Genomic DNA, 13,880 nt, shown 5'->3' on the forward strand with positions numbered 1-13,880 from the left:
TTTATACTATGGGCTTTTCATCAGAAAGAAGGGAAGGAGACTTCAGTGAAGCAGAAACTTCCAGATATGTAAAGAGATAAATTTCTTATTCACATGAAAGATTTTTTAAAAGATAAAGAATTTAAAAATACGATGAAAACAATGCACTTGGTTTTAAGCATTAACAATTTCAAAATGAGATGGTGGCTTTTCTATAACAGCAGGTTATAGTTAGAGTTAATGTTCATGACTGCACAACATGCTAAGGATAGAATTTGGGGGTTTAATGGCTTATAAGGAGTTGAAATCCTTGGCTGTAAATTAGTAGATATCATGTTTTAAAGACTCAAGATGTAAGAAAACATGGTTTCTAGTATATGAAGCATATAAATACTCCTGTAATTTTCCTTCTTTTCTTGCATTGTAATTTCTCTTGAACAAGACTATTTCAGCTCCCTTGCTGCTACTATTAGTATAATTTGTTTATTATTGGCATTAAAGGATGCTTTTTAAAAATGCCAACATCTGTAAGGGTAAAGGACATGAGTTATTTTTCAAGTTAAATGAAAATGATATGGAAGCATTTATCCAGCAGGAGAAATGATTGTCAGTACTGTAAGTAGAAAAATGTTTAATATTTTTAGTAGAGAAGCAGGTGATATGACCATTGTTTAAAATTATTTGCCAACTATTATTGACAAAGATGAAGAAATTCAGTATTTATACCAAATTCTGCAGTGTGAAATTGATCAAACATGCAATCAAGCTGCAAAGTTGAAACAAGTAAGAAGGATCGGCAGCTGAAAACTATAGCCTAGGTGATGGCATTGACATGGTGATCACATGGCAGGAACCTGAAGACCAATAACTTACTCATTGGAAATACCTTTTTCCACCAACATAAAACAGTTACATGTGGACTTTGCTGGATGGAGAACACGAGAATAAAATCAACTGGATGTCTAAAAAGAGAAAGTAGAGAAGCTCAATATCATTAATCGGAACAAAGGCAGGGACCAACACCAGAATAGACCATTAACTGCTCATATGCAAGTTCAGGTTCAACCTCAAGAACATGAAAACAAGTCAATTATAGCCAACGTATGACCTTGAGTATATCCCACTTGAATTTAGAGACTGTGACAAGAATAAATTTCAAGACCAGATGAGTTGTGGGCTAACATCAAGGACTTCATGCATGAAGAATGTGAAAGGCCATTAAAAACACAGAAAGAAAAAAAAGACCAAAGTGGATGTCAGAAGAAACTCTGAAACTTATTTTTAAAAGCAGAGTAGTTAAAGCGAAAGGAAGAAATGGCAATATAAAGGAACTGAATAGATGAGAGCTTGAGAAGACAAAGCATTATAATAAAATCTAAAAAGGTGTGAAGTTACACCCAAAAGGAAGAAGGTGTTGGGCATTTCCTATACTGAAGCAACTAGGAAAAAAAGATAAGCCTTGAACAATATACTGATTCCATACTTACCAACTGTCTCATTATCTTACATTTAGCATTTACAATAATAAAAGATCTACCAACAGATTATTTTGCACTTTAATAATCTAAGTCTGGAAATAATAGATGCCAAAGTGGGAGGAAAGACTAATTAATACTAGCTGTGATGGTGAAGGTTATGTACCAACTTGGATGGCCTTGATTCTCAGGGGTATGGCTGACACATCATCATTTAGTCATCCTTCATTTTGTGATCTGATATTGTCACCCTCCATTTTGCAAAATGGCAATTTTTGCACAATGACCTGGTCTTCAAAAACTAATCATAACAATAAGTAAGGAGTGAGATTATTGAAGGGTTCTGTGGGTAAAATACTGAATGATGCTGGAAGCATTAAGAGAAAATGGACGGTCATACAGAGTCACTGTATCAAACATGGGAGGTGGCAGATTATCAAGAGCAGATGGAAATGAATGAAGTTCAAGCTGTAATCTCTCTGGAAAGTAAAGCCAGAATGTGCCTTAGAAATAGGGATGGTGAGTGTTCATGTCACGTGCTCTGGGAATAAAGAAGGTTATCATGCTTGGTAGAGAGTCAGCAGAAAAGAAGAAGACACTCAGAGAGATGAATTGATGCAGTGGCTGCAACGATGGACTCATGCGTACTAGAGGTTGTGAAGCAAGGCAACGCTTCTTTCATTGTACATGGTGACACTATGACTCTGAATGGACTCAACGGCACCTAACACCAGAAACCAACAGGGGAATCTAAGATTTCTGTTTCCTGATCTAAGCCTAAGGACCCTGGTATTTGCTGCCAATATTTTAGTATACACAATGGGCCTTTATAATCAATTCTTATTTTGTTGGTATATTTTTTGGTCAGGTTGGTTCTTTTAAAGCCACCTTCTGTTGAACAGTGTGCTTTTCAAAGGAAGTGTTATGATCCATGTTAAATAATTTTGTAATGAATGAATGAATTATTTTTAAAGCTCTTTTAAAATTGCTGATAAACTAAATAAAGAATAATGGCAGGGTCAAGGAATTGGCCTTAATCCTTTTTCTGAACACAACTACTTTTGTCACCGCTTTAATTATACACACTGATGGAATGCTATTTGCTTTGCTATCAAATACATACCAAAGAAGCATTTACTTAATACATACCAAAGAAGCATTTACTTAATACATACCAAAGAAGTATTTACTTATAAGAATAAGTATCAATACACAAGGGAATTCGACACATGGCTAAGAAATGGTAATGAAATTGCACAATACCATGACATGGATGAACGTGAAGGGCATTGTTCTGTTGTCCAGAGTGAAGTTAGTCTATCATGCAACAGGACTGTATGACACCAATGTTGTTAAAAAAATTAAATAATCAAGAAAAAGTTTTCCATACCAGCAGAAACAGGCTTTCATGGTTACCAGGGGTGGGAGGGGCACAGAAGGAAGGGAAAGAGGGTACCAGGTGTTACTTGGGAGAAGGAAAAGACAATATCCTACAAGGAATGGACAGGGCAAACTGTAAGGAGCTGTTTAAGTTGTTGAATGCAAAAATGATATCTAATATGTAAACCCCCACCAAATTCACAAAAAAGTTAAAAAAAAAAAAAGAATGAGTACAAGAGGCTGTATTAGAGGGGTCCTTTTGAAGTCAATCTCCTTGGATATCAGAATAGGCTGTCTGCTACAAACAAGAGCCTGTGATCCTTGTCAACTTTGCAAGACACAGGTTCCCATTTTTCACAGCAGTGCTTTTCCCAATTACTCTTTGCACTCTGGGATATCAGAGCTCTTGTTAAGCAGACCATTAAAAATGACAGATCAAGTCCTTACACCTGACTACGTCCTGAGTGCAAATTAGGTGCTCTGGGACATATGAAGGTTACGTCAAAAAATATTGCTACCAAACAACAGAAACCTTTAATAAACAAAAATATCAAAATGTGAAGCTATTGTTTTTCAACATATGCTCCACCTAGGTGTATAGACTTCTGAAGGCAATGGTTACACCTGTATAATCCATTACCTAAGGAATACTGTGTCCTACAATTTACACATCAGAACAGCAGCCTTGGTCTCCTTGAGGGACTTAAATCATGTTATGTTTTTTGAACAAAAAGAAGTCTGCAGGGTCAGAAGTAGGGATTTGGGATGATTTGGTATGTTTTTCCAGTTACACTATTATAAGACAGCCTTTGCTACATTTGGAAAAGGACCAGTTGCATTGTCGTGATAGGAAAAAGAAACAAAAACTCTTGGCAACTTTCCTGCCCTTGTCCTCATGCATGTAGTTTTGGGTTTTCTTAAAACGTGTTTCTCAGAGGTTCTTCTTCATGGTCGTTCTGTGTCCTTTGAGGAAATCTATCAAGATTAATTCTTCAGAATAAAACCAGCAGTCTCCATAATTGTCTCCGCTGATTGCGCTGCCTTACACTTTACTGGCTCTGCAGACCCTCTCCCTCCACCATCAGTTTCAATGGAACCTTTCTTGTGAAGGTTCCCTGCTGAGACTGAGATGAGTGTACTACTGAGAGAACCTGTCTGCAGCCACCCACCGATCGCAGTCGTGTTTAAACACATTATGTTTGAACTGAGCAGCATGTATGAACCCGAGCTCCACAGCAACACTGTTGGATTTACCTTTGTACACAACTCTCTTTAGCATCACTCTCTTGGGGCCCAGGTAATTTATTAATCTTGGCCATAATCTGATCTGGTGGCCCAAACCTACAAATAGTTTGACATTACCGATGGAGTGTTCTCAATATTTGCTTTCAGAATAGTTTGACAATACTGATGGAGTGTTATCTAATATCTGCTTTCCATTTTTCCTAAATTTTTTTTTTAAGCTTTATCCCCATGAATACATATACTTTAAAAAAATGTTTCATGCAGATTAAAGAAATAGCAAGGGTAAGAAAAGTGATATAGAAAATATCTTTTTTGCCCCTTTAAAAACCGTCAACCACACTGTTTTTTACTCAATTTTAAAATAGAAGAGATATTTTGAAAGCCTTAATACACAAGTTTTAGAAATCATTATATATTATTGAATGGTACTGTATATAGAGTACTATAGTGAATTTAATCAAATCCGTAGCATTCATTGATATACTTAGTTCTTGCCTTAATGTACTCGAAAAGAGAAACAAAATTTAAGATAATATAGCCAGTAAATATTTTCTTCAGACTGAGAACTTTGATCTTCCCAAGGTCACTAATGATGTTATCTGAAATAGTGAATCATGTTCATAAAATATCACACATCTTACAGGAACCACACAGGGCATCCTCAAACAGGTAAAAGCTGCTTTGCCCTCAACACCGATTCATTTAGAAAGTAGCCGTGGAGTCTACACTTCAAACACAGAAGCTGGTATATTTGGTTATCAGATTATAAGCACAATGCCAAGATTATAAAAAAGGCCATTTTCCCTAACATCTAATTTGTTACAGTGATGCTCTTATAACTGAGTTTTGAGTGAGATCTCATAAAAGCTCAAAATATTTCAAAGTTGGAAACTAATTTTTGAAAGCCCAAGGTAGAAAAAACAAAATGATCAGCCTTATTTTTGTATCACCCTGGTTAATGTTTAAGAAAAGAGGCCTTTTGGCAGATATGAAGAAAAGATTTAAAAATAATTTTCTCCCCTACTTGAAGGTATTTTGGAAAAAGCCCTGTGGTTTTTCTCAAGGACTAGCAGCATGTTATGTTGGGTAAAATAAAGAACACAGTTTCTCTCTTCAAATGTCTAAAGTTGAGAGTAAGTCACGGTTAAATTATTTTCATACACATTTTCTTATAGGTCTATATTGTCTAGAATGCAGAAGAGACAACAGTAACAACTAAAATTCAAGATTCTTGGAGTTGGGGCTATATTTATGCTAATAATACCCAGGCAATAAGGGAACTTATTTCTCCTCTTACTACCGCAGCCTCTGAGCAACTTTATTTTTCTTACTTTAAACAAGGTGTGGGAAGGTAACCAAAGAATTTTATATCACATGAAACAGCCTCCCCTGGATGTTTTTGCCTTACAAAATTAACTTTTATCCTGCGTTCTAGCTCAAATTCAAATACACTCTAATGAAGTAAAATGCTTCCAACCAATGTAGACATACATTGAATGATAGGTAGTTATATTACAGGGAGCTTCTAATATACTGATACCTATCAAAAGAAAATCTGTTTACAAACGGTATAAAGTAGGTCTTTGATTCAGTTCCTGAACATTCTCCAATTTACCTTCCTTTAAAGCTGTGGAAGACATTTGAAATTGGAGCTGGTCTACTGATCAATCACTAACTGAACCCTAGTTGCATAAATGTTTCCCCAGAGTCTGTTCAACAAAAGAAATGTCTGTTGCATGTACGCATGTTCCCCAGGGGTCAATCACAAACTTATTTTCCTGGGATGACTCTGGGCTTGGGGTATCTACTGTCTCATGTTATGAGGCTGTAGGCAATAATAATTTCTTTTCTGATAAAGAACAAAAATTATAGAACGAATTCTTTAAAAAATGCCCGAGAATTAAAGGAAATGGATGAAAACATACCACCTCATGCCCTCATGGCAATGCGTTTTGGAAAGAGCATTCAAATCCTCAGCCGATAGTTGAAAGCTGCTTCCCGCATGCCCAGGCATCTCTTTTAAGGAACATTTTTCTTATAGTTAACAGACAGGAAATATTGGGGCTTCAGGTAATATATTTCCTTGTAACCAAAAGTATGTCCCCGTGATTGTCTTTCTGAGAGAGCAATATACGCTGTAAAAATGTGCTTCATTTAACAAAAATATGTTTATGTGCAACTTTTCAAGAACATAGCTCTTGTGCTAAGGCAAGGAACATCTGTATTTACAACACAGATCTGAAACACCTACATGTTTTTCTATATAACAGAGGGTGTTTGTCTTGGCTGAGACAATGTTTTAACTTGGTATTTGAGTAGGAATTTATAAATAGGTCATTCTTGATATTTTAGCCATTTAGACATTAGTTTTGTTTTAGGGAAAACAGTGAAGTATAACAGCATAAAATATCACTCTAATCTTTGTACATGCACACAACATTACCATCTGTAGTCTTCTTTAATTCAGTTTTCAGTTTTTCTCGGTCTTCAACTAGTTTTTCATTTTCTGCTTCCAAAATTGGTTGCTCTCCCTTGCCATAGTTTTTCATAACCTATCACAAAAGAAGGAGAACTAAGGAAGTAGGAAGAAGTAAGCTTAACATGCATTAGTCAGGCATTCTTACAGGAAATGAGCCAGAGAAGCCATTTTAAACTACTGGTCATTGTTTTATTCTTAGTCCCTTTTAGTATTTCACCTGTCTGCAACGCACTTCTGTGATCGGCAGCTTCACATTTGGAAACATACAGCAGGTTTACCCTTCCGACAGCTGGAACCTCTTCCAAGGCTAGACTACAATGAAACTGGAATTTGCTAAATTATTTAGGTAGAGAATGTGAATCTCTTTTCCTAAATTAAGTAAATAGTGACTATCTAAGGAAAAATAAATCAGTCTTCAGGATGATAATAATTGGAAGTTCATTTTTCCCCAATTGTTGACCTGTGCACTCAGACAATTTTCATATTGACCAACTCATAAAAGAGTTTAACATTTTCAGGTGGAGACAGCTAAGTGGGAAATGACAGTGCCATCTCTGTTTGGAAAATTTAATGCTAATTTAATTGGATAATCCCCAAATTATTTTTTCTTCAGGTAGTCATTTAGGACGTTTGTTATATTGTAATATCTGTTCTGGTTTCTAAAATACGTGTTTTCAACACATTACTTCCGATTTTATGGTTGCAGCTTATCTTTTCTAAGTGCACTAAATCTACTGCTATTGAGTCTATTCCAACACAGTGACACAATACAGGGCTTGTGAGGCTTTGCCAGTCTTTCAGGGTGTGGACAGCCTCGTCCTTCTATTGCCGTTAGCAGTCCACTGCTTGCCCAAGAGTGCCACGAGAGCTCCTTTCTAGGGGAGAAAAAGGGCAATCGGAACAGTGAAACAGGAAGAACAATGTAGAGTTGAAATTCTGTTATCTGTATGGAACTCATCATTGCTAATACAAGGAAGAAGCTAGTTTACTATCTCTAACAAATTTGGAAAAGGGTTTTAAGTTATCAAGAAAGATTAATTAGTGTTTAGAAGATGAAATATGTACACACCGGTATAGGTCAATTGACTAAAAAGAGTGGCAGCTACTGGATACTGAGAGTTTTCATAATTTAGGTAAAAAATCAACTCATAAATTTTAGATAGAAAAAAATTTTTTAGATAGACAGAAATAAGAGAAGACTTTCTACTATAGAGGGATTCCTTTTCTAATGTAAGTTGGTATATCTAGCAAAGTCCACAAAATTCTACTGAGAACTACCTTTATGGCAGTATTACATAATGTAAGGCACTATAATGGACAAAAATATAAGATAACCATGGTCTCTGTGCTTGGGTACATTCAATCTAGTTACCTGAAAAATAAAGATATTAGCATAAATCTATGACACAAGATCCAATCCTGTATTATCATGCAATAAGAGAGGTTAGACAACTAAGAATGAATTCAAGTACTAATAAATATAGTTTTTAATCCCCTCCAAATTTTTATGACAGAAAGTACATACTAATAGAAGTTTTAGAGCTTCCACAAACTGAAAACAACATTTTAAAAAAAGAGCAGCAACAAGAAAACATGAAATCGTTTTAAAGGTGTTGCCTACTCTAGCAATTACTTCGTTGAATTCAGTTCAAAGAATCTCTAATAATTGCCCAAATTGGAATCATTGGGTCACAGGAATGTTTTCACTGACTGCTTGAATTATTAAGTCATTGACTTGGAAAAGTTGGCTTTGTGTTGGTCTTATAAATAGGCGCTCATTACTGCACCTATAAACCTGTCTAAATGTATTATGTTTAACGTTAAGCTGGGGAAAGACCAGCTGAAATTCAACAGGTACCTGTTGCAATCATTCAAAAGCTCACTGGCCCACCTATCTTAACCCACATGAAAAAGAGTCCGTAAGAGGTAGCCCACATTACTCAACTTATTTAAAAGTATTAAAATGAAAAGTTAATTGGCAATTCTAAACAAGTTTGCACTAAACAACAGTGCCAACCATGTGAAGTACATACTGACAGAACTGTAGAGAGACATACAGTTATCTAATAACAATGGGAAAAAACCTCAAAACTCAAACTCACTGCCTTGAGGTCATTTCTCACTCGTAGGAAACTTACAGAACAGAGTAAAACTGTCCGCGTGAGTCTCCAAGGCTGTAACTGTTTGCAGAACCACAACGCCTCATCATTCTCTCATCGAGAGCCCAGTAGGTTCAAACTGATGACCTTTTGGTTAGCAGCCCAATGTGTAACCCTCCAGGTCTCCATAATAACAATAGGGTAATTTTATATCCTACTTTCAATAATGGACAAAATATCTAGACAGAAGATCAATAAAGAAGGAAAAGACTCGAACAATACTGTACACCAACTAAACCTCAGAGCTCCTACATATATGCATAACAGGTAAGGCACTCTACCTAACAACAACAGAATGCACACCTGGAGGGGCTTACTTCATGTTAGGACACAAAACAAATGATCAATAACCTTAAGCACAACTTGTGGGACAGAGGGAAGGCAGTGCTAAGAGGAAGTGCATAGGGGCAAATGGCCACACTACAAGAAATAAGCTAACAAACCACTCAAAGTAATACCCTAAGAAGAGCAAATGACATCTAAAGTAGGGAGAAGGAAGGAAATGAGAAAAATTAAGAGTGGAGATAACCAAAATAGGAAATAGAAAAACAGAAAATAAGTAAAACAAAAAGTTGGCTCACTAAAAAGATCAGCAAAACTGAGGATCCTTTCATTTAATACAAACCAAGAAATGAGGGAAGATGCAAGCTTCTTAGATCATAGATGAAAGTTGGACATTCCTACCAATCTTAAATAGAAATTAAAAGGATTGCAATACTAAGAAACATATAGCAAAGAATTAAATCTGGACAAAATGGACAAATTCATAAAAGTACACAAATTAATCAAAACTTACTCAAAAAAGAATCTCTCAAACTTGAGGAGATATAACATCAAAGTCAACAGGCATAAGACCATTCATAAAGACAATGTTCTATATCCTACTTCAGTGCGTAACCAATGACTAGAGTCTTAAAAAGCTCATAAGCACCCATCTAAAGGGCAACTACTGGTCTTTCTCTGTCTAGAGAAAAGAAGAGTAACGAAGATTAAAAACAAAAAAGTATGAAGGCAATTAGTCGAACAGAATAACGGATCACACAAATATCAGTCTTTACAGCCCTGAGGCCAGAAGAGTTTGGTGGTAGCCAGCTACCACTATCAACTGCTCTGAAAAGGATTACACTTGAAGGTCATGGTAGAGTGGGAGAAAGATGTGCAATAAATCCCCAAGTCATAAAAGAGACTGAGCTTACTAGTCAGACAGACATTGGTGGAACCCCCAAGACCGTTGGTCACTCTTCTGAACTGGAGCTGAATATACCCCCATTAGAATAACTATTTAGGTTAAAAGGGGCAGCATTTACCCAAGGATAAAGTTCAGGGGGTTCGGAAAGGAGGAAGGATGGAAACAGGAAACACAAGCTAGAAGTGGGATAAACAATAGTGCACTGAAGAGATAATAGACTGCAAAATGGATGAGTTGAAACAAAATATACAACCGATGATCTGCTCTGTAATCCTTCATGTAATTCACAGAAAAAGTTACTTATATACAAATTTATGAGCCCACTACTATAAGGATAAACACCAAGAAGGGAGGCTTCTGCTGTCAGGTCATGTAATCTTCTAATGCAGCAAAGTGGAGATCCTGCGTAGGGCCTATGGATCAGGTATCACCCCGTTTATATGGACATCTTAAAACACTACTTCAACAGAGAAGACCTTACCTCCGCTGGGGTCAGTTTTTCAAGAGGGAGAATACTATCCAGTTGCTGCCACAGAACACTGTGCTAAGGTCACCCCAAATCTACAGAGAGTCCTACAAGAGTAAAAAGGGAACCTTACTGGAAATTAAGTCAAGATGGGGGGAGGGGACGTGTATATCTCAGAGAAGGTGATGACATTACTCTTGGTGGGTAAAATAGGAAGAGCTGCCTCCTATTAGAGAGAAAAAAAATGCTTATCAATACTTAGAACCCAAGGGGCGAATATGTCTGGTACCATGTTCCTAATTGGACAATTTTGATTTAATGTCTATCCAGCCCTCGGTGACCAAAGCCACGTGCTGTATACTACATTAAAAGGATGTTGTGTGCCTTGCCCTTTCAAGACACACAACATCCTTCATAGGCCATACCAGAAGGATTCGATGTGGAGACCCAACTGGGATTTACTTCAAATTTACCTAAAACAGACTTATGGAACCTATAACAGATTTTGCCCTTGGACTTAAGGCTGAAATGCTCTAGTGAGAAGCAGCAGGTGATTGCTATCTCAAAGTTATGGAATGGCCTATCCCTTGCTTTGAGGGTGCCAATTAATGATGGCTCGGGGCTACCATATACTTACTAATTTAATGCCCACCATGCTCTATTATCACATGTACTAATCATATAAGCATGGTCCTGCCTTTGCAAATGAGTGTTACTGAAGAATGTGCCCTATCATCAACCCCGACTGTTTGTGTAAATGGTTTCCAGTCACTTTGAGAGTTTAATCTGTGTAAGTCAACGATTCATGTACTGTAGTCTGAAGCCAGCCTATAATCATATAATATCCCTTCACAACACTGTTTTAAATTCTATATTGGCTAAATTAATGACATTATCAATAGGATAATCTTATGCCAAAGGGGGATGATTTATAATGGTTTGTATCATAAAATATTTCTAAAATGAACCAGATACATACATAGACCATAGAAATATGAATGGATTTGGGGTTTGTACTTTATTGTAGTCCCAATGCAAGAACAATTAGATCTTATGACATACCCCTGGCTCAATGCTTGTCCTCACAAAGAGACCACTGAAGATATGGGGCTTTAGCAAAGTGTGGTGGAGAAACCAGATAGTGCCTAGCTATCAGAAAAAATAGTGTCTGGGGTCTTAAAGGCTTGTCTTCAAACAGCAGCCATTTAGTGAGGCAGCAACTAAACCTCCATGGAAGAAGCACACCAACCTGTGTGATGCAAATATTATAAATAATAAAACCTAAATACAAAGGAAGTAATGTTATCAACCTTAAATTGTGAACACCTGGTTTGCAGAAGGTTATCGATGGCTGGATAATTATTGGTGATTGGAATGCAAAAAGTTGGAAACAATGAGGACAGAACAGTCATTGAAAAACATGCACTTGGTGGAAGAAATGAAGCTGGAAATTGCATGATAAAACTTTGCAAGACCAATGAATTGTTCAGAGCAAATACCTTTTTCAATCGCACCAAAGGCAAGCATACAAGGGGACTTCTCCAGCCAGAAAACAGAGCGATCAAATTGACTACATCTGTGGGAAGACACTATGGAGAAGCGCAATATCAGCAGCTAAAACCACACCAGGGGCTGACTGTGGAACACACCATCAACTGTGAATTTCATATGTAAATTCACATGGAAGTTGAAGAAAATTAAAACATGTCCACGAGAGCAAAAATAGAACCTTTAGTCTATTCCGTGTGAGTTTCAAATTCATCTAAGAACAGATTTGCTGCACTGAACACTAATGACAAAAGACCTGATGAGCTGTGGGAAGACATGAAACATGAACATCATTCATGAAGAAAGCAAAAGGTCATTAAAAAGGCAGGAGACTATGAAACCTGCACTTAATCTTAGAGTAGCTAAGGCAAATGGAAGAAATAATCAAGTCAAAAAGCTGAACAAAAAATTTCAAAGGACAGCTTGAAAAGACAAAGTCAAATATTATAATAAAATATGCAAAGATCTAGAGTTAGAAAACAAAAAAGGTAAGAACATATCTTAAGTCAGCATATCTTAAGCTGAAAGAACTCAAGAAACAATTCAAGGCTTAAGTTGCAATATTGAAAGATTCTATGGGGAAAATACCGAATCACGCAGGAAGCATCAAAAGACGATGGAAACAACATAGTCACTGCACCAAAAATAACTAGCTGATATTCCATCATTTCAGGAGGTAGCATATGAGGAAGAACCAATGGTGCTGAAGGAAGAAGTTCAAGGTGCACCAGATGCATTATCTAAAAACTGGGCTCTAGGAATCGATGAAATAACAACTGAAATATTTCAACAAGCTGATGAAGCACTGGAAACACTCACTTACCTATGCCAGCAAATTTGGAAGACAGCTACTTGGCCAACTGACTGGAAGAGATCCTTATCTGTACTCATTCCCAAGAATGGTGAACCAACAGAATGTTCAAAGTATAGAACTATAGAACCATATCATTGGTATCACATACAAGTATTACTGTGCTGAAGGTCATCCAACAAAAGTTGCAGAAATATATTGACAGGGAGCTGCCAGAAGTTCAGGCCAGATTCAGAAGAGGACATGGAACAAGAGGACATTGATGATATTAGATGGGTCTTGGTTGAAAGCAGGGAATACCAGAAAGATGTACTTGTGGTTTCTTGACTATGCCGAGGCAGTCGACTATATGGATCAAAGCAAACTATAAATAACATTGAGAAGAACACTTCCTTGCACTCATGTGGAACTTGTACATGGATGAAAAAGCAGTTGTGTGAAGACATCAAAAGACTAATGCATGATTTAAAAGAGGAAAGGTGAATGTCAAGGTTGTATCTTCTCACCACAGTTATTCAATCTGTATGCTGAGCAAATCATCAGCAAAGGTAGATTATAGGAAGAATAGTATGGCATCAGGATTGGAGGAAGGCTTGTTAACAATCTGCAATTGCAGATGACATAACCTAGTCTGCTGAAAGTAAGGATGACGTGAAGCACTTGCTGAAGATCAAGGATTGCAGTTTTCAGTATGGATTACAAATCAATGTACAGAAGACCAAAATTCTCACAATTGGACTAATAGGTAGCATCATGATAAATGGAGAAAAGGTTGAAGTCAAGGATTTTGTGTTGCTTGGCCCCATAACCAATGCTCATGGAACAGCAGTCAGGGGATCAAACGATGGATTGCATTGGGTATATCTCTTGTAAAAGAACTCTTTAGAGTATTGAAGAGGAAGGATGTTACTTTGAGGACCATGGTGTTTTCAATCGTCTCATATGCATGTGAGAATTGGACAAAGAATAATTGATCCGGGTCACGGGGAGGAGACGAGCCAGACTGGGTGCAGTGTAGCACCGATGATACATGCAATTTTCTTCTAGTTCCTAAATGGTTCCTCCCCCCACCACTTTCACGATCCCAATTTTACATTACAAATCCGGCTAGACCAGAGGATGTACACTGGTACAGATAGGAACTGGAAA

The 13,880-nt window shown here is 37.0% G+C and overlaps 1 protein-coding gene across 1 annotated transcript in view; it reads right to left on the bottom strand.

Annotated features, from left to right (window-relative positions):
- LOC101659830 (B cell receptor associated protein 29) overlaps positions 1-13,880 on the bottom strand; it is a 74,808-nt gene that overhangs the window by 40,008 nt on the left and 20,920 nt on the right. Inside the window, exon 6 of the mRNA XM_045288892.1 lies at positions 6,523-6,631. Within this exon, the coding sequence (XP_045144827.1) occupies positions 6,523-6,631 (109 nt within the window). The remainder of the gene's footprint in view (positions 1-6,522; positions 6,632-13,880) is intronic.

The sequence above is a fragment of the Echinops telfairi genome, unplaced genomic scaffold, assembly GCF_000313985.2.
Source record: "Echinops telfairi isolate 266 unplaced genomic scaffold, ASM31398v2 ScPeMD7_23;HRSCAF=83, whole genome shotgun sequence".
NCBI lineage: Eukaryota > Metazoa > Chordata > Mammalia > Afrosoricida > Tenrecidae > Echinops > Echinops telfairi.